At 38.8% G+C, this 22,272-nt stretch overlaps 1 protein-coding gene across 1 annotated transcript in view; it reads left to right on the top strand.

Annotated features, from left to right (window-relative positions):
* The window catches only part of CLIC4 (chloride intracellular channel 4), a 68,153-nt gene extending 46,184 nt beyond the window's left edge, over positions 1 to 21,969 (top strand). The window contains exons 3-6 of the mRNA XM_080802345.1: positions 1,121 to 1,246; positions 7,792 to 7,898; positions 19,633 to 19,814; positions 20,539 to 21,969. Coding sequence (XP_080658471.1) covers positions 1,121 to 1,246; positions 7,792 to 7,898; positions 19,633 to 19,814; positions 20,539 to 20,703 — 580 coding nt within the window. The 3' untranslated portion in view covers positions 20,704 to 21,969. The remainder of the gene's footprint in view (positions 1 to 1,120; positions 1,247 to 7,791; positions 7,899 to 19,632; positions 19,815 to 20,538) is intronic.
* Positions 21,970 to 22,272: the final 303 nt, after the last annotated feature.

Below are 22,272 nucleotides of genomic sequence, written 5' to 3'. Positions count from 1 at the left end.
TTGATCCTAGGATTCACTGGTGGGCTTAAGTGAGCCATTTTGCTTTTTAATAGAGTGGTGCCAACATTCCATGCTATTAGTAGTTGTAAGTATACATTTTCACCATCTTTATCAGTGTTCTGTGTTTTTTCAGTTTTTCCTAATTAATAGAAGAGAGATGTCATCATAGTTTACTCTTCCATTTCTTTGCTAATTATTTTTTTTATGTTTTTCTGTGTGTTCACTTATTTTATCTATTGTGTATCAATTTATGTTGGTGCCTATCTGTTTGACTTGTTGATGGCTTTTTAATGAAATTGGACAAAATTCTTAATCTAAGACATATTTTGAGCCTTTCTTATTCACTATACTATTTTGCCCTTTCTGTGTTGTGTTTTACCTTTGGTTATGCCATGTTTTATATACTGAAGCATTTTGACTGGTGATCGTTTTCCTTGTTGAGCGTGAACTTCTTGGAAAATGGAAAATTGGTAGCCGCTGAATTTGGAATCTCATAGTTAGGACTGTAGGAATGAGCTGCTCTTCTTCCTGACTTTACAAGAAAAGAAAAAAAGGAAGACCTAGAGAAGTTACGGTTTACTCGTCCTTACAATGAGTTGGTGCTGGAGCTGAGACTAGAGACTGTTTCCTCTCAATTCTACCGCCATTTCTAATAAGCACTTCAGCTGAATTTAGAATAAGAATGGGGACCTTTGTCTTTTGGTTAGAGTCAGAGATTCCTGATTTTCTTATCATGAATTTTGTGCTTTGTGAATGTTTGCTTCTTAGTAGAATAGTATTGCAGCTGTTAAACTAGTGGGAAAAACACTGCTACTTTTCCTTTCTTTCTTTCTTTGAGAGAGTGAGCGAGCAAGTGTGAGCTGGGAAGGGCAAAGGCTCCATGCCCAGCATGGAGCCCAATGCAGGGCTGGATCTCACAACCCTGAGATCATGACCTGAGCTGAAATCAAGAGTCAGATGCTTAACTGACAGAGCCACCTTGGCGTCCCCCCAAAATACTAATTCTTCTACTCATTTTCATTTTTATATACATAAACATTTAGAAACACTCTGAGTATTTAAAGTATTATTGCCTTCCCAGAATAAAAAATGATTCAATTTTGACTGTTTTGCTTAACAGGAAGCCTGCAGACCTGCAGAACTTGGCTCCTGGGACCCACCCACCATTTATAACTTTCAACAATGAAGTCAAAACGGATGTAAATAAGATTGAAGAATTTCTTGAAGAAGTCTTATGCCCTCCCAAGTGAGTATCAAAGAAAGATACACATGAAAATATTGCCATCTCTTTAAAGCTTGGTCTTTTCTGGCCCTTAAAGATCTTTCTCTGGATGGTACGGGAGTTCAATCCATACAGCGTTAAGTTTCAGTGACTAGGGCTTCTCTTCATTCATTATAATTAATGCTACAGTTAATGCTACACTGATGTCAGAACTGGCTTCTGGCTAGGCCAATAAGCATAGGTAGGAATGTGATTAAGCTATAGCGTATACACTGAAAGTAGGTTTGGGACGCGAGAGCTAGGTTAGGAAAGACTGGTTCTTTGAGGGGAATTGGTCCCCAACTGAAAGAGAAATTTAGGGAAGAGAAGGGATGGAGAGAGACCGATTCAGACTGAACCCAGCTAGAAGCTCCAAGCAGGCGGTGCAGGTTGCCGGGGGATTTCTTATCAGGTCATCTTAAAGGTAACTGTCTGAAGCTGTCACCCAAGGGAATTGACTTTTTAGACTGTGTCCCTGGGATTCAGTTTTTATTTAAGTAATTCTTTGAAGTGTTCTAGATTCCTAGTCCTGGACATTAGTTCACATGGTCAATGATTTTAAGGTACTCAACTTAAAGGTACAGGTGAGGGATAGATGGACTATAATGACAGTTACCTGAATTGCAAATGTGCCGTTTTGCATTATACTGTAATCTTGGCATAGGTTCAACACATTAGGGTTTGCTTTAGGCTTTTCTGGTTTCATTATCCTGAAAAACTGAAATGTTTTTCTTCTGGCCCAAGCCTTTCTTGCTAGTTGATTTGACTTTTACTCTCTATATCCAGATAAATTTCCCAGAAATGGGATTATTGGGTCAGAGGGTTCTAAAATAATCAGTTACTCAGAATTTACTCATTCATTTATTCTACAGTTACTAGGCAACAAAGCCTTATGAATACGGTAGTGAATAAGACATAATTCCTGTCCTCAGGAAACACACTCCAGTATGGATGGAGAGGTCGTGGTGTGGTGAGGGAAAGTGAGTGGAACCAGGAAAGGCTTTAAAAAAGAAAGAACACTTGGATTAGCTTTAATGTACAAAAAGTGGCATCTCACAGGTGAACGAAGGAACGACGGGCATTCCAGGCTTTCTTCAACTGTAGGAACAACAATTGTAATTATTCCTTCTTGCTATTTTTCTCAGAGGTTATGGACATGAAGATAATGGTAGAACCAATATCAAAATATTGATACATCTGTAAGATGTATCATAGCTTTTTAAATTAGACCTTGCAAATAAACATTTTCTTCCTTCTTTTTTTTTTTTTTTTTTTTTTTTTAAGATTTTATTTATTTATTTGACAGACAGAGATCACAAGTAGGCAGAGAGGCAGGCAGAGAGAGAAGGGAGGAAGCAGGCTCCCTGCTGAGCAGAGAGCCCGATGCGGGGCTCGATCCCAGGACCCTGGGATCATGACCCGAGCCGAAGGCAGCGGCCTTAACCCACTGAGCCACCCAGGCGCCCCCCTTCTTTTTTTTTAAACTGTTTTATTTTTAAGTAATCTCTACATCCACTGTGGGGCTCAGATGTACAACCCTGAGATCAAGAGTTGGATGCTTCACCAACTGAGCCAGGCAGGCACCCCCAAAATAAACATTTTCACTTTGCTCTTTATATATAGAAATTTCAACTTGATTTTGTTTGGGCATATTCATAGAGATACTCTAACCAGAGATTATCTCTTCTTTCAGTTTAAATAATTTAATTTAAAACTTGGAGATCTTTCAGTTCTAAACTTGGAGATCAGTTCAGCTCTAAAGGGTTCACTGTGTGCTAAATTGAAGGGTATTTTTCTTGTGGGATTTTTTTTGTAAATCATTTTATTTTATTTTATCATGCTAAATGTACTCTTTAATCCCAACCCCTATTTCCATTATTTTCCTTGTCTTTCTGTTATAGTTTGTATTCTGAAGAGAGTTTCTAAATAAAGTTTTAAAAATTTCACTTTGTTTATAGAAGCGAGTACTTCAGATGTTGTTGATACCTCTGCTGTTATTAACGAATATTCTGGTGCTAATTATGTGCCATGCACTGTGCACTGTGGATTATTCCGTGGATTATCTCACTCCTCTCCAAGAGTTTGTGGAGAAACTGAAGACGAATCTAACTTGTCCTAGTTTTATAGTTACTGGTGGCAGAGCTGGCATTCTTCAAAGCCTGGCCTATAAGACTTCAAAAATCCATGTTTTTTCTATTTTCCTCTTTCTCTTTTTCTTTTTTTATTTTGTTGAGTTTGACTTTTACAAAAGAGGTGAAATGTAAGTCTCTAATTATGATTGTGCTTTAGTGAGTGTAAAATTGTAGGCCGGCTCAGGCTTGGAGGAAAGGCAGGAGAGAAATCAAAAATAGTTTTTCCTGCGAAGAGCATGTGGGACTGAAGGTGGCTGTCGAAATAAATTTAATGAATCCGTTTTAAGAAATAGGTAAGGCTTCACTTCAGATGAGTGAGATCAAGACCTGAGCCAAAATGAAGGAAGAGTCAGACGGTTAGGTTAACGGACTGAGCCACCCAGGCGTCCCCCCAGTGAGCTTTTATTTCCTTACGTTGGAGCAGCCTGTTTCCACTGGGAGTGCGGTCCCCTGAGGTGACAGACAGAGAGACAGCAGAGTCTTTATCATGCAGAATTGTTTCTAGAGGAGGGGCTGGAGGAAGTTCTTTCCAGGACCGTCGGGGCATTCCTTTCCCTTTCCTGTGTTCTAGGGCATTCAAGGACTGTCCTGGCTCTCTGCCTTTCCTCTCCAGAACAAGGAGGGCCTCGGGTCCTTAACCAGGGCTGATTCTCCTCCTAACGCTGAGTGAGAACCTTCTTGTTTCTAGACCGAATGAAGAGAAAAGGCAGAGGAGTTGCACAAGCTGGCAGACCAGAATCTAGCATTTTCTAATAACATGTTTTTGGCATTTGATGATACTGAGAACAGAATGTTTTTGTGTGAGCACTTCTGATTCAATCATGACAAAGATAAATACAGGCAACTGCTTGTTCCAGAGTTGTTCAGAATCTAGAGACTAGTGAAGAGCTTAAAGCAAGGAACTTTTGCTGGTCTGTGTGACCAGTCTACATAGAAAGAAGAAACTTTATCTATCTTCTCCTCTGGGGAAAGTATTTACAAATATATATTTCATTCCCCTTCCTTGAATGGAGGGAGTACTTTGTCCAGAAGAGCTTTGAAACTTGGATTTTTAACTGAGGCAGACCTGTGTGCGTGGCTCACTTTCTGATGACAGGATAGAAGGGAAGGGGAGTTGACAGTTTTGGAGAAGGACCCTATAAAGTGTTAGTGAGCCTTTTTTTTTTTTTAATGTATGGTTTTTTTGTTTTTGTTTTTGTTTTTATTTAAAGATTTTTTTTATTTATTTGATAGAGAGAGATCACAAGTAGGCAGAGAGGCAGGCAGAGAGAGGGGTGAAGCAGGCTCCCTGCCGAGCAGAGAGCCTGATGTGGGGCTGGATTCCAGGACCCTGAGATCATGACCTGAACTGAAGGCAGAGACTTAACCCACTGAGCCACCCAGGTGCCCCCCCCCCCGCCTTTTTTAAAGTGAGAAATACAGTGAAAGTTGAATTTACAAGGGTAACTTAATGGGTTGTGTAATCAGACTTTATTCTTACATTCCCATGAGAAAGAAAATGTCTGAGATCTTTCCTAAAAGGATGGAAATATTCTTAGCTAGTCTTAGCGTTAATAGTCTGTGATGTAATACAGTCTAAAGGACGGATCTGAAAGTCTGCACGCCCTGGATGCTCGTGTCCATGATGTTGTTGACACATGGCCTTTTATTGATTATTTGCCTGCCTTTTGTCAAATGTTGAAATGAGACTGTCAGTCATTGAAAAGTTTTGCTTTATCAAGCTATTTGGGACAGTGATTAATGATGAATTATTAAAATCCAGTGTTTGGGGGAATGCAAAATAAGCTGGCAACTGATTGAGGACCTCTTGGTTTAGAATTTGATTTCTCTTTCAGAGAGAATCTGATCTGTAGTAAAACAAAAACAGCACTTGATTTGGGGACAGGAGACCTGTTGTAGTTTGGCAGTACTTTTAACTAGTCTAGAGATTTGAGGGGCCCAAGTATATGAGCTTTCTAGAATATAATTTCCTTTTAGGCAAAATGGGAGTTTTAGGTGAATGGTCTCTTGCAGTTCGGGTAGCGAACACATTAAATTAGTAGTACGGATTTAATGGTTTGTCTTGGAGAAGAACAGGGCCTGTTTAACCTGCTTTAGAGAACAGTGCTTTTTTGTTTTGTTTTGTTTTGTTTTTAAGAATTGTAATAGCATCCGTTTTCATATGGATAAGGATATGCCCATTGCAAATCCTTCTGCATTCTTACCTGTTCATTAAAATAGGTCTCTAGTATGCCTCTGTATGCTCATCAGTATGACCTCTGCACTTAGTATAATGCCTGACACAGAGTAGACCCTTAATAATTAGAATAAATGAATATATGTGAACAATGAAGGTATAAATGATCTGCAGTGTAAGCCTGCCTTCCAGCTGCCTTCATTAGGAAAAGGAGGTACAGCTAAATATTGGTTGGGAAAAGAAGAACAATTTTGGAAACTTGGCTAGTGGAAGACATAGTGTATTGAAGAGTCACTTATGCTCTTTGTGCTATTTTTTGTTTGGAATGGAATGAGTCAATGAAGTTACTGTATTACAAGCAGTAAAAACATTTAAACTGGACCCTGGTTGTTTTTATAGTCAAAGGGAATTCAGGGATGTTGAACCTGGAATTAACTCTTTTAGCACAAACAGTGGGGGGAAAAAAAGAGGATAAAGTTATCTACAGTTAAGGGGAGGGGAAAAATAAAAAAAAAATAAGCAATCATATATTACTAATACAGTGTACATAATCTATAACTCCATGTAATTCATTTACTATAATTGTTCACTGAAAAATTCATTCTGTAAATATTTTTGTTTATAAAGAAAATCTTTAAGCTTAAAAATAGAGATATTAAAAGGGAAGATGAATTGAACATATATATATATTCAGTAGGTATTTTATAATCTCTGGTGTCCATTTTTTTAGATCTTTCTCTCCTAGAATTCAGAATTGCACATGTAAAAAAATTTTAATAAAAAAAACTAACCAGACACTACAGCTTGCAACTGAACTAAATTTCTTCCTAAAAATACCTCACCTTCATTTTTAATTTTTAAAAAAGTGGCAAGACAGCATCCTAAAATACATGAAGAAATCTAAATTACCAGTTTAATGTTAGATTTTTTTCCCCCCAAAGTCTTGACTGCATTAAGCCCAGTTTCCAGTGAAATTTTACAGGGCCTTTAAGCAGATTAAGTGTTCTCTAAAATGGTGCTAATGGTCAGAATTCCTGTGGAGCCGACTCCCAGTGGGTGTAGCTGTCTGCGGAAGAGAGGAGGGAGGAGCTGAGCCTTCTCACATGTATTTTCCAGTTTGAGGAGGAAATAGACACTGAGTATGTGTGTTTGGAATTTAAATATATAAAATACACATTTGTGTGGTTGGAAGAAAAAAGGCTGTGTGTCATGAATGTCCGTTTTCAAAGCAGATAAACTTTGTAAGAGCACTTGTGAGCAGAATTCCCAGTGTCTTACTGTTCTCTTGCTCAGTAGCACCCTTACCAATATCTAGCCCATGGGAGGTTCTGGAAAATCCCAAGTGTGGAATTGAAGTGAGTGATCTGCTTCCTGCCGTCTTTGTCCTTAAACTACTGTGGATGACCCGAGATGCCCGCTTTCCCCCACTGTCCGGGTTCTCTGGTAGCAGCGGGTGTTTCAGTGCATGGCAATTGCCAGGGACCTGGTTGGCATTTCTGTTTCAAGAAGGCTCTGTATGGGGCGCCTGGGTGGCTCAGTGGGTTAAAGCCTCTGCCTTCAGCTCGGTCATGATCCCAGGGTCCTGGGATCGAGCCCCGCATCGGGATCTCTGCTCGGCAGGGATCCTGCTTCCTCCCCTCTCTCTCTGCCTGCTTCTCTGCCTACTTGTGATCTCTGTCTGTCAAATAAATAAAATCTTTAAAAAAAAAAAAAAGAAGGCTCTGTAGTTGAAACGTGGCTTCCGCAATGGCAGAAGTGAATTTTTAACTTCCTATAACACCGGTTCACTCAAATTCATATTCAGATAGCCAGCCCACACTTCACGAAATGGCTACCATATTGGAAATTCAGATATGGAGTATTTCCATCATTACAGAAAGTTCTTTTGGACAGTGCTGCTCCAGACTTCTCTTTCTAAGATGCCCATTGGCTTGGCACATGCCTCTGAGCAAGTAGACTGTTTCCCCAACATCCTAATTTATAAAATGGAGGTGGAGTGCGGATGCCCTTTGGTTGCCAAGAAAATTAATATGCGAACAAAAGCACTGCAGAGCTTTGTTTCCTAAAGAAAAAACACATCTTAAAAATACCATAGAAAACAGATGATGGCATTTCTTAAAGTAATAACTGTTAAAAGGTGTCAAGAAACTGCTAGCACCAGTGGTTTATTGAGGGAGAGAACTCAAAAGGATCTATCATCCATTCTCACTTTTCCCCCTCAGGTACTTGAAGCTTTCACCAAAACACCCTGAATCAAATACTGCTGGAATGGACATCTTTGCCAAATTCTCCGCATATATCAAGAATTCAAGGCCAGAGGCTAATGAAGGTAAAACACACACACACACACACACACAAAACCCCACAAATGATTGGATTACCACTGCAGATAAACCAAAAAACCCCCAAATAAATAAAAAAATCCTGTTAGGATGGTGATTTTAAATTAATATTTTGGAGTCCAGACCTTCCCATTAAGTATTAAAAACTGGCTTTCAAAGTTGACTCGAGATTTGATGATAAACCAGGGTAAGTCCTTAAATTGCTGTTTTCCTGTTTTTGGCTAGTGGGCCAGTGCCTGGGATGATAGATGGACAATACAATGTTTATTGAATGAATTGTTTTCCTGAAGGAGGAACTATACAGAGAATTAATGGGGCATCAGAAACAATGAGTGGTGTGGGTGTGGTGCTTTGGAATAGATCGATACAACTTCCTTTAGATTATTACTAAATCTTTTGTTTCTTATTGGGTTCTGGTCACCTGAAATCAGCCTGGGTGGGTTTTTGTGATAATTCACCTTCAAGAGCAATTTGGGGAGTTACTCTAAGAGAGCATGTATCCTCCCCCATCTTCCTAATTTTTCTGCATCCTAAAAAGGGATTTTAGTTTCAAGTCCTGTTTTCATGTGAGAATTGTTTAGGGTAGTACAGATACAAAGTCCTTCTATTCTTTATTAAAGGACAACACTATCTTATTACTTCGTTTACCAAACTTACGTGTGGTGAAGGGAAGCCTCTTTGAAAGAGGTCCATTTAATGAGCCTTGTCTTAACTCCACCGTTCAGTCATTTTTCTTCTCTTTGAAATGTTGAGCATTGTTCTGTCTGAGTAAAACTCTCCAGAGAGAACATTAGTGTTTAATTAAAAGTAATTACAGCAACAAAAACGCCAGCTCCTAAAAACACTTTAATCCGTCATGGTTTTGGATAGTTTGTGGCTTGGGTGCGGTTCTTTTGGGTAGAAGCTTATGGCTGCAAATGAACAAGAAAACCAAAGAGAAGAAATTATCAGTGCTGGTTAAACAAGAATAAACATCTTTTAAAAAATGGAAGCACTCGCTGATTTCCTTATGTGATTTCTGTGGGCAGAGATCCAAGCCATTCAGGGCAGTATTTTTTTATTATTAAATTTTAAAATTGTGGCATTTTATAATCTAGTACTGAATTTCAAGGGTTTCTGGGATGATATCCTCTGCATGTGATGTTTTTCTGCAGCAGAGGGAGAGAGGGAAAGGCCGTAGTGTCCGGGCCTGGCTTACAGCTCTTCAATGTGTTCCAGTAGCTGCCTTGGTTTGGGGACAACTTTCCTAAGTAACTGGCTCTTTTTCTGCCTGCTGTTTCAGTGTAAGCATTTTATACTCTAAAGAAACAGTACGATGGAGCCCCTCCTGTCCACAGACAGTATCTTTTCTGTCACACCCTTCCTGCCCGCAGAGGATTTCTTTTCACAAAATCATCCCCCCCCTTTTTTAAAGATTTTATTTATTTGACACAGAGAGAGAGAGAGAGAGAGAGAGAGAACACAAGCAGGCAGAGTGGCAGACAGAGGGAGAGAGAGAAGCAGGCTCCCCCGCCTGGCAAGAAGCCCGATGCCAGACTCGATCCCAGGACCCTGGGACCATAACCTGAGCCGAAGGCAGCCGCTTAACCGACTGAGCCACCCAGGCCTCCCCGAAATCATCCTTTTATATCCAGATGCTCTTGCCCATAGTTCCTGAACCATCTGAGTTCAATTCATAATATTCTCATTTCTCTGTGTAGTTTTTGGAAGCTGGAGGGTGGTTGAATTTCTTTTGACACTTGGTGGGAAGGAGAGGGAAATAAAATATATTTGCTTAAAAAAAAAAACCCAAAATACAAAACCCACAAAAAACAAAACCAAACAATTGCTTTGGGGATGGGATAGAGGGGAGAGAACATGGGAGAAAGTGACTCATTTAAGTATAACTTTGTATTCTATTTTTTTCCTATCAGTTTGTTGCTGTCTTAAGTAGCCACCTACGCTTACTGTCCTTAGAATGTTGTAACCAATAAGAACAAACAACATAACGGATCACTAGAAGGCTTTATATTAAATTACCTCTTGGTAAATAAGAATTCCAGTTGCCAAGCAACTTTCCCCATAGGACCTGTCACTGCCAGGAGACTTTAGAAAACAATATTCCAAATCACTTTGGAGCTTACTGAGTGTATGTAGATCTGTTGAAGGTGTCTTGTCTGTTTAGTGCAATAAAATGCCTTAAATCAGCCTTGGAAATTAGTGTTCCGGCTCCTCCTCCTCCCAACCTATAAACCACTTACAAAGAGAGAGAGTTGTCATTTTACGTGGTAACTCAGAGTGGGCAAAGTTTTGATCAGTTTTACCAACCTACTAAATATTTTACAAAATTCAATATGTTTGGGCAATTTTAAGACCTTTTAAGATGTAATTCTAAGTAAGGGATTTGATGCCTAGATGCTGTGGTATTGGGTCAGTGAAAGAGAAGTGTCAGTACTTAGATTGGGTGCAAAATACACAAATAGGGCTTAAAGAATAAAACAAAGGGAAATACAGGAGAGAGAGAGAGAAAGGGAGGGAGAAAGAAAAGAAATAATGAATGAATGAATTCTTTTGGTAACATGTCCAAGCTGATTGGAAGTAAGTTTGTGTAATCTTTTGAAGCATTAAAAGAAATTAATAGGTAATTCCTTTTATGAGAATGGGTTAGATATGACCTGTTCCAGATCTGGGTTTTTTTTTTTTTTTTCACTTCTTTGATTTCATTAATTTATATAAATTATTAAACTCCCAAATATAACTAGTAGATAATTTATTAGTGTGTTGGTATTTATAATACTCCTAAGAGCCCAGTTAACTTAGTAGTGATGAAATCTGCCATTATGTTCTAAAGCATATTTCATAATGTCCAAATTCTCATTTTTTTTATTTTTTAAATTTTTTATTTTAATAAACATATAATATATTTTTATCCCCAGGGCTACAGGTCTGTGAATCGCCAGGTTTACACATTTCACAGCACTCATCATGGCACATACCCTCCCCAATGTCCATTTCCCCACCACCCTCTCCCGTCCCCCCTCCCCAAATTCTCATTTTTAAGTGGAGGCAAGGAGTCTATAGGTTCTAATGCGTTCCTTTTTATTCAGAATTCCTCCTTGCCTGTCTCCCTTCCTTTTTTTCTCTCTGTGTGGAAGTGTTTGGAATCAGAGGATGGTTGTTCATCATTGTAGCTATGGAACCAAATTGTATTATTATTATCATTTAATCATCTTTACATTTTTTTTTTAAAGATTTTATTTATTTGAGAGAAAGGGTGAGAGAGAGAGTACGTGAGCAGGGGGAGGGACAGAGGGAGAAGCAGTCTCCTCACTGAGCAAGGAGCCCGTTGCGGGACTTGATCCCAGGACTTTGGAATCATGAACCGAGCCAAGAGCAGAGGCTTAATCCACTGAGCCACCCAGATGCCCCATCATCTTTAAATACTCCTGACCTCTCCCTATTTTCTATTGGCCTTTAAAAATTGTTTGCATAAGACTGCCCTTTACTGAAATTAGCAGTAGCTTTAAAATACAGTTTTATCCTTGGAAGGGCTCATAATTTTGGTATTCTTCATTGTGAATTGTAGTCTTTTCCTACAGCAAATATGGTCATGTTAAATCTAATGCTTTCTGTTTTGCATTTACTCAAATTATATACATAATTGACTAATGTATGCTTGTTGAAAAAGTTAAAAGCGTTTAGAAATAAATTCAGTAAAACTTCAGTGCCCCTTCTTAACCTCATTTGAGCTCTTCCCCAACAGTTAATATTCATCCTTTTTTCCTATGTAATTTTGCAAACATTGTGTATGAGTGTGCATTTATGTGTATATTTACATTCTGCAATTGTTCTTTCCACATATTATGTGGTAGAAGTCCTTCCGTATCAAAATGTAGATCTACCTCACTTTTTTTCATACATACTGCTTAATATTCCATAATACAGATTTTTATTTAACTGTTTCCCTGTTGATAGTCATCTAGATTGTCTCAAGTTTTTTTATTGTGACAAACAATTGAGTGAATGTCCTTGTGCTAGATTCCAAATAGGTCAGAAGATTTTGTTCCTCAAAAGTCTATACCAGTTTATATTCCCACTAATGTGAAAGTATTCATTTCCCCTCACTTCTGACCCTGGCATGGGTGTGCGCGTGCGTGTGTTGTGTGTGTTTTAAAATTTTGCTATAGTCTCATAGGCAAAAAAGGGTGTTTTGATTTTCAGAATTAATCTAAAACTAATCGGATAGCCTCTATCACAGTTAAGTACTAATTTTTTTGGAGAGCTTTTCAAATACCTTCCTTAGAGATAACCAGCATTACCATAGCAAGGGTATTAGAGAATGGTCGAGCTAAGACAAGGAGCTCCTTTTTCATAGCTTGCTACTGCCTCCTAGTGGTTAGTCTTGACATTTTCTTTATCTTAACAATTCCTTTGTGGTTTGTCTTCAAAACTTCGTATTGAATGATGCTCTTTAGTACCTCTTGGCCCTTCTGTTTTTCTTAGTTTTGTCGGCCATCCTCAGGTTGTTACATAAAAATCGAATCAAACTAATTTATCATTCTTTGTTTGCATTAATATACCCTTTATTCTGAGATTCTTAATGAAAAATTAATATTTCTAGGAGGTACAGAAGTTCAGCTTCATTGCAGGTGCTTACCTAGGTCCAAAATTGTAAAAAGAATAGTAATTTTAATGTATACCAATGTCTTAGTTTTAGTCTGTGTGTCGCATCTAGGATTATAAGCATCATATGTTTCAAACCTTATAAATTCAGAGTATTTTAGTTTTTCTGTTGAATATATTTGAAAACTAATCCAGGAAAAGGATGAATTTAGAGCAGGTTGAAGGTCATAAACTTGCCCAGACTTTGTTTCAGTGTTTGAATTCAGGCAGTATTGTCCTGTAGAGGCCGTGACTCCGTTCGTTGTAATCTGAATGAAGAATAAATCCTTATATCTAATGGGCATTTATTCTGTACTCACTGATTTTGATAGGAAGCATATTGAGTCTTTAAGTTGGTTCTTTTACAGTCCCGAGATTCTGCTGTCCGTTCCTTCTTACCACCGCCACCCCCTTTTAACTACAACCATGAAATTTCCATCCTGCCCTGGACTCCTTAAGTGACCTGGCTATTTCTCACATTTCATTCTCTTGGCACTTTATAAATTTAACATTTCATGACTGCGTGCATGATCAGTAACTTGCATGTAATCAGTGAAAGGTTATATTTACTGCTTTTGTATTTTTGATCTTTTGTTTTAAGTGCCTTGATTCCTTATGACTTCCACAGCTACAACTCAGCTTCTCTAGTTTATTGGGCTCCAGTGTCCTCCTGCTTAACTCTTTTCTCTAAGAAATCAACTAGCTTCATCCTGGCTATGGCTAGAGTGCCTTTTATTCATAAAATAAGTAGATCCTTGAACTTGATCTTGTCATCTGTCACTTGACATACATACATACATTCCAGTGTGTTTGATATGTTACCTAAGTAAAAACTTTTACCAGTTCTTCTTTACATTTTAAAATGGCTCTTATGTTCTATGGCAGTATGGCATTCCTACCTCCTTTTCAGCTTCCCACAAAGATTGAACAGTCAGATACAAATATCTCCACTCACCTGACTTTTTTAAAAAAGTATCTATTCTACATATTCACCTGATTTCCTTTTGAACCTTCTCTAGACATTTAAGAAACTCCGGACTTTTATATGTAATTATTGGCCTTCTTCCGTCTGTGACAGATACCGATCAGATATTTAATTTGTGCTTGGGTAGAATGCTGTGAATATTAGGGGCTATACAGAAGTGGCACAAGACACAGACTTTACCTTCAAAGAAAACAGAGTCCAGTTAAGGAAGCAAGAATAATGCATTGATTTAATAACAAGAATTAGAAGGAAGAGGTTCATGATTTAGTAGACTATTAGTTTAATATAAACCATCCCCGAGTTTAAAAATTTAACAACTCTAAAAATCTAACAGCACTAATGTTGAAAGACTGAACATAACTAATATAACTAATACTTTTTTTTTTTTAAGAGTGTGAGCAAGCGGGGGAGTGGGGTGGGGAGGGGCAGAGGGAAGGAGAGAGTCTCAAGCAGGCTCCACGCCCAGCACGGAGCCCAGCGAGGGGCTCCATCTCTTGACCCTGAGGTCACGTCCTGAGCTGAAATCAAGAGTGGACGCTTCACTGACTGAGCCACCCAGGTGCCCCACTAATACATATTTTTCAGACATATTAAAAATAACAAGATAGTCAGTTATCAGGTACTGATTTTAATATAGAGATTCATATTCAAAGGTAAAAGAACAATGTGGAAAATTTGAACTAAGAACTGGACATTATAAAAAACCAAATGGAAGTCCTAGAATTTAAAAATACGATATCTGAGATTATGAATCCAGTATGTGAACCGAACAGATGAGACAGTGATGAAGAATTAGTGAACTAGAAGACGGGTCAGAAGGAAATAGCCAATGGAAGCGCAGAGGCAAAAGGACAAACGAAACAAACCGGAGGAATGAGTGCAAGATTTGCGGAACACAGTGAAGAGAGGAACACGTGTATGTGAGTGAGTCCCAGAAGGGGAGGGAAGGTGGAGCCAAAGACATAGAGGTGACCGCCAAGAATTTTCCAAAACTGATGAAAGGTACCAGGCCATGGAGTCAAACATTACGCCACCCCAGCAGGACAAATATAAAGAGAACCACACCTGTGTGTACATAGGCACCTGCTGAGAACCAGACAGAATCTTATCGGTGGCAGAGAGTTCGTCGAGGTAAAAGCAGCGACAGTGAGCACTGATTCTCAGCAGCGGCAGTAGAATCCAGAAGACAATCTTAAGAGCTGTTCAGAGAGCTAAAAGTGAACGAAAATTCTGTAAGTAGTGAAGTACTCTCCAAGCAAGCATATCCAAATAATTTTTTGTTTTTGCCTCAGGATACGACCCTTATATTTATTCCCCTGGATTCGTACACTTGATAAACCGGTCAGCTTTTTCTTACCGCCTTTTCTGTGAGCCTCTAAAATTCACCATTTAGTTTACAGTTCCAGGGGTCATAACACACCCACATTCTCTAAGATGTCAGTCAGGGTCATTTTACTTTGATGTTCAGAATAAGGCAAATTCTCCTTCATGTCTGTATCTTTCCAGTAGGATATTATCCACCCTTCCTATGTCCCATGGCTGCTCTGAGAATTGATTCTATTATATATTCACCAGGTGTTTCAGCTGAAAAAAATGCTGTAAGAATGTAATAATTAAGACATTAATTTTTTATTTACGAACTTTAGTAAGTGATGGTGAAATAGACTTTTTGTTTTTTTATTTTTTTTAAGGATTTTATTTATGTGACAGACAGAGATCACAAGTAGGCAGAGAGAAAGGCAGAGAGAGAAGAGGAAACAGGCTCCCCGCGGAGCAGAGAACCCGATGCCGGGCTCCATCCCAGGACCCTGGGATCATGACCCGAGCCGAAGGCAGAGGCTTTAACCCACTGAGCCACTCAGGCGCCCCGAAATAGACTTTTTAAACAAACAAAAACTGAGTACTTATCTCCGTAGACTCCCCCTAGGAGAAATATTTAGTTTTCCAGCAAGAAGGGATATGATTTCAGATGTACAGCAAGAGACGCAAGAAGGGAGGAAAGCAAAAAGTAGTATAAATACATTATAAAGTATTAATGAATACAGTCTGTATAAAAAACAGTAACGCCTTGTAGAATTTAAAATCTATGTCAAATGTATATACATGACAATAGCAGCCTTCAGGACAGGAGGGAGGTAGTGACAGCAGAGGGTTCAGAGGCCCTTTCCTTATCCTGGAAGTGCTGAAAGTTATAAGTGAACTTTAAGTCAGAGGAACAAAGACTAGTACAAGAGTGTGCAACGCACTAATGGAGAAATGAATAATAAATTTTAAAAACTTAATCCAAAAGAAGCAAGAGAACATAGAGCAAGTAGAAATCAAAATGTATGATGACAGATTTAAACCAAAGTTTATAGTAATTACATTCAATGTAGATGACTTAAATACTCCAAATTGAAGATGTCACTTCGCAGCTGGCTCCAAAATATGTTGCTGGGATGTCTGGGGGGGCTCAGTTGGTTAAGTAATTGCCTTTGGCTCAGGTCACGATCCCAGGGTCCTGGGATCAAGTTCTGCATCAGGCTTCTTGCTTGGCGGGGAGCGTGCTTCTCCCTCTGCCTGCTCTGCCTGCCGCTCCCCCTACTTGTGCTCTCTCTCTCTCTGACAAATAAATCTTTTAAAAAAAATGTTGCTTACGTGCAAGAACAAATACACACATACATGTGAAACACACACATGTATTCAGGAAAGGTGAAGAAAGTAGTGTGAATACCAACCAAAAGAAGTGGGCAAAGCTGCACCGATACCAGACAAGGAGACGTTAAGAAGTACCAACTAGACATAATGAAGCATGTTTCAAACTAATTTAAAGGGGGAATCTACCTGAAAGAATGATCCTGAATCTGTATGACTAAATACCTAGCCTGAAAATATATAAGCCAAATTCATAGAACTAAAAGAGAAATAATCTAATCCACAGTCTTGGTGGGAGATTTTAATTCACTCCCTTAGTAACTGTTAGAATCACCCAAAAACGAGCCATCAGAGGGTCTAGCAGGACTGAACAGTGCAACGAACACGTGTATTCTTGCTGATATGTACGTAGAACACCATCCCCAGTGACTGCAGAATTATACATCTGGTTTTCAAATGCTCGTAGAACACTTCATCAACATTGACTGTAAAGCTGGGCCGTAAAGCAAATCCGAAAATTTTTCCAAAAAATGGAAATTGAAATCATACAGAATATATTTTTTTCTGACCACAAAGAAAAGAAGCTAGAGATCTGTGACAAAAATCACAGCTAGAAAATTTCTACGTCTTTGAAAACTTAGCAGTGTGTTTCTGGTAACCCATGGGCTGAAGAAAAATAAAATTATGAAAGACAACAGATGTCAATTTATGTGATATGGCTAACATTGTGCTTAAAGGGAAACTTATAACTGTAAGTGCTTATATTAGAAAAAAAGATTGGAAATCTGACTGTCTCCACCTCGAGGGTTTAGGTAGGAAAAGATCAGCTAGTTAAACCCAAGAAGGTAGAAGAAAGGAAATACTAATGAGCAGATTTCCTTGAAATAGTAAACAAATATGACAGAGGGGTCAGCAGGGCTAAAAGTTCTTTGAAAAGTCAATAAATTGATAAATTGATAGATCAGTTTGTCAAATTGATAAATCTTGACAAGAAAAATCCAGAAAAATGAGAAAGGCAGCGGTAACCAATATTAGGAATAAAAGGGGATTGCTACAGGATTTACATTGAAGTGATTTTTAGAGGATATTGTGAAAATTTTTATGCTTATAAATTTGAAAACACTATCGGTTAAATTTACAGAAAGTATAGTGTAACAGAATTACTATAGGAGGGCGTAAAATGTGAATAGTCTTATAGCTATAATTTAAAACCATTTCTTAAAAAAATTCCAGACCCGGATAGTTTCACCGATGCACTTCTTCTAAGGATTTGGGGAAGACGTAACATTGGCGTTGCACAGTCTTACAGGGAACAGGAGAGAGGAAGATACTTCCCAGCTTGCTTTTTGAGGGCAACCTTGACACTCAGACCACACAAGAACATCAAAAGAAAGATGATTTCAGGCTAGTCTCTCCCAAACATAGATGCTTTAGTCTAAAATAAAACATACCTAATCCAGCAATATGAGAAAAGATAATACACACAACCAGGTGGGGTTTAACTGAGGAACAGAAGATTGTTTAAACATGAAAATATCTCTATAAATTCATAGAATAAAGGAGAAAAATATGATCATTTCAATAGAAGCAGAAAAAGTACTTGATAAAATCTGATACTTAGGGTACAATGATTTTTTTTTCCTTAACGAACTAGATATAGCAGGGAACTGCCTTATTGGCAGAGAGAATCTACAAAAACTTCAGCAAATATCATACGTAATGGGGAACTAGTAAAAGGTTTCCTTTGAGACTGGGAACTAGGAAGTGGTGCTCACAGTCCCCACTTCTGTTCAGCACTGTAGTGGAGGTCTTGGCCAGTACGACAGGCGAGAGAAAGAAATAAAAGGTAAGAGCATTGTAAAGGAAGGAACAAATTTGTCATTATTCTTAAGCAATATAATTGTGTATGTGGAAAATCCAAAGGAATCTACAGATAAACTGTAGGAATTAAAAAAATGAATAAGCAAGGTTACTGAATATGAGGCCATTATAAGAATCAGTTGTATTTTTGCATGCTAGCAACAAACCATAGAAAACCTGCAAAAATGTTTACGCCATCAGAATGTCAGATTTTTTAAAAAAGATTTTATTTATTTATTTGACAGAGATCACAAGTAGGCAGAGAGGCAGGCAGAGAGAGAGAGGAGGAAGCAGGCTCTCCGCTGAGCAGAGAGTCTGATGCGGGGCTCCATCCCAGGACCCCGAGATCATGACCTGAACCGAAGGCAGAGGCTTAACCCATTGAGCCAGCCAGGCGCCCCTCACGTCTCTATTTTGTTAAAAACATCTATCCTTTTTCCATACTCAGTTTTGTTTCTAAGCTCTGTTGGTTTTTGTCTCCTAAGTACGTCTAAAATCAACTCACTCCTCTGCACGCCTACAGCCCCTTATCTGGCTCAGACTGCCGTCTGATGTCTGCGCTGCTAGGAGGGGGCCAAGGCGCGAGTGGGTGGGAGCAATTTGGAAGAAGAAGTTTTGGGTTAGGACACACTTACACTGCTGGTGAAACCTCTCATATGCAGCATAGAAAACCTTTGTCTTTTTCTCTAATGAAACTAAATTTATTCGACTTAAAACTGTATTGGTTGTCACCTCATGACATTTAGCTTTCTTCTGTGGCCGAGCACTGCGGTCAGCAGTGTGAGCTTGGCATCTGGAAGTGGGGGGTGAAGGGGGCCTGGGAAGGTAAAGGATAAGAAGCGATAATAGAAGACTTGTCTGTTGTTATTCCCTATTCCTCTCTAAGGACATCCCCACCCCCTCCGCTAAAGGTCACTACCCTTGACTTTCCAGGTATACTGGGGTGGCTCTGTCCCACTCGTCTCTGAATTATAACAATCATAGCTTCTTAATCTATTTGGTTGAAGAGCCCCCTGATTCACTATTGTAAATTGAACTCTTACTCTGATGCCTGCGTGTTATTATAAAATAGTGCTGTTCTTGGCTTTTTGTATATTACAAGACAGTGCAAAAACTTCAGGCTTTCTGCTTGGATGGTCTGTATTGGATCTTAGCATGTTTCTTGGTTACAAATCCAAACATTCCTGGGGAAATAGGCATTCAGATTCGGGGCAAGAATCTCTGTCTTGGCAAAATTTTCTTCCCTAGACTTGAATTAATAGCTTTGCCTTTCCTCACTCATTTTTCTAGTTTAAACAGCAAGTGTGTCAGGTCATAGTGTGTTTGTAAGTGGGGCATTTAGTTGCTGAGTTGTTATAGATTCCAGTTTTTGAAACTGTCATGCTCTTTTCTGTATTTACCTGAACAAATGTACTTGCTTGTCTCATCCCTTGTCCCTCGTAAATAAGCTCCAGGAGAGCAGGAACCTTGCCTGTCCTGTTCTGCGGCGCTTCATGTCAGCGTAAACATTTGATAAAATAGTTACTGACCCGAAGAGTATTGCTGCTGCTTTGGGGCTTGGGTGGTTTTCTGTCTTATAGTATCCCCCATCTTTCTTTCAGCATTGGAGAGGGGGCTCTTGAAAACCCTGCAGAAACTGGATGAATATCTGAATTCTCCCCTCCCTGATGAAATTGATGAGAATAGTATGGAAGACATTAAGTTTTCTACGCGTAAATTTCTGGATGGCAATGAAATGACATTAGCTGATTGCAACCTGCTTCCCAAACTGCACATTGTCAAGGTAGGCTTGTTGGATGTGGTGTCACGTTGCCATTAGGCCACATATTCTCTGTATACTAAGATAGCACTTTCTTTGTCTGTGACATACTTTTTTTTTTTGATCTGGTATATGACTAGGAACCCCAAACAATATAACTTAATGCTATTTAGGCAACAGTTGGAATACCCTAGGGTTAGTAGAATGGAAAATTATGTCTTAAAATCGAGGCATATGAAGAATTTGTGTGTGTGTGTGACTGTTTAAAAATGCAAAAATGTAGCAGGTAAGTTTGAATTGGAGTTTGCTACATTGACTTATGTTGTCAAATTCTGTTCTTTGATCACCTGGTTATATCCATACAAGGCAAAGAAATATTTACTCAACATTTATTGCGTAAGACACTGTGCTAAATAGAATAGTAGTTAACACTAGTTGTGTGACAAAGATCAAGACCAAGGAAAACAGAATCGTATGTGCGCCTTCAAGTATTTACCTGGGGATTCCCCCCGGCTGTCCCTCTGGGTCACCAGGGCAGGCGTTTGCAATCCTTGTCACATTACTGAAGTTCTGATGTGCCCCGTGGTCCTTGTCATTGTTTAAAACTCTGGTTAGAATGAAGGGGACTTCTTCCCAAATAGAAGCAGTTCTCAGAGATTCACAGAATTCGTTTGCCCTAAAATCAGAGCTAAGTCTGGTTTACAGTCATGGAAAATAAATGTTAACTTTTGATGTCTTTGTATTTCAGGTGGTGGCCAAAAAATACCGCAACTTTGATATTCCGAAAGGGATGACCGGCATCTGGAGATACTTAACTAATGCATACAGTAGGGACGAGTTCACCAACACCTGTCCCAGTGATAAGGAGGTTGAAATAGCCTATAGTGATGTAGCCAAAAGACTTACCAAGTAAATGTCACTGATGAGAGAGATGTCTTCGCATCTTCCCCTAAGAATATGCTTTTCCTAACAGACTGCTCCTGTTCCTATAAGGTAGAAATTTTATTTTGCATGAACATGCAGTTATTCAAGATAAAGATAAAGGATAGACAAGGTATAGTAGCTATCTTTAAATATACACTCCTAAGCAGTATTATGTTAAAACTCTGTATCCTGTGTCCCTCCCCTGCCCCATACCCTCCTCTCCTCTAATTCAGAGACACGCCGCCACACTCCCCACTTTAGTGGTAGATCGCCTTCCGTCCGGAGCCCTGACCGTTTCGTCTGTCCGCGGTGGACAGAGGGCAGAACTTCGGACGTGCAGTGTTTAACTGTTAAAATAGTACCCACGACCTCCTCAGTCAGCCCCAAACTGGTGCACAGTGCATGGTACAAGGAATATTTATGTATTCTGGGAATTGTATAATATGTAGTAAGAGTATATGAAAGGATCGCTACTGTATCAGAATACTCTGTTTCAGTTCAGTCTGTCCTGGGTCTGTCACCACCGGTGAAGAGAGCCTTCCACAGAAAGTCACTACAGAGTTTGCTGTTTTTACTTTGTACATGGATTTTTACTTTTGCGCAAAAGCATTTATCCTTCATGCCAGTTATAACCTCTGAGGCTCTGTAGAAGCTAAAAGTTCAGAGAGAGGGGTGATGTCCTCAAGATCTTCCTCAAGCATTTTATCCAAATGAGAAAAACCAGTGGGCCTCTGCTACTCTGTCCGCATGTGTTGTTTTTTGTGTGTATTCTGCCCAGTGCCATTCGTTTGGAACTTTATTGCTTTCCTCCTTTATTTTAAAAATACCTTTTTAGGTAAGCATAGACCTTGCTGTGCAGAGATCTGTTGAGTAACACTACATAAACTGATACTTAGTTGATTTAGCTACAGCAGTACAACAACTTGTAATGTCAAAATTAACACAGGTATAACCTAAGGAATGTAGCGTGGGTCTGTCAAAATACTAGGCAGAATTTTGTTTCTGAAGCATATTTAATTAATATGGGTAATCTAAAGGATGCATTATCCATCATATATCAAGAACAAGGTAAAACACACATTACCAGCTTTCCCATTCCACCCCCCACCATTGACTGTTAAACTTTGGGTAGAGGGTGGTTCACTCCTTTTGAACTATATTATAGTTGTAATGGTGAGTACGTATTTACTGCAGTTTTGCCTAATCTCAATCATTGAACTTCCTTTGATTAAATTTTTCTAAAGCTACATTGAGGAATAGCACTCTGCATGTTTTTTTGTTTTTTTTTTTTTTTTTTTTTTTTTTTTTTTTTTAAATTGAAGTCCTAAACCAGGAATGATTGGTTCTCTAACAAGGGAAGATGAACTTGGTAAAAATAAAACAAAAGTTTGCTACGTATTTATTCATTTTTAAAAAATGGACTTTCTAAGTACTACTGCTCCAAAGACCATGGTTGTAACTAAAATACATTTTTGGTAATTTTTTTATATGTAACTTGTTGAAGACGTGCTATTTCTCATAGGCTGTTTTTGGAAATTTATATTATTGCTTTAAAATG

The sequence above is a fragment of the Martes martes genome, assembly GCF_963455335.1.
Source record: "Martes martes genome assembly, chromosome: 4".
Lineage (NCBI taxonomy): Eukaryota > Metazoa > Chordata > Mammalia > Carnivora > Mustelidae > Martes > Martes martes.
Note: the sequence above shows the minus strand (reverse complement) of the source record. Positions and strands in the feature narration are given on the sequence as shown.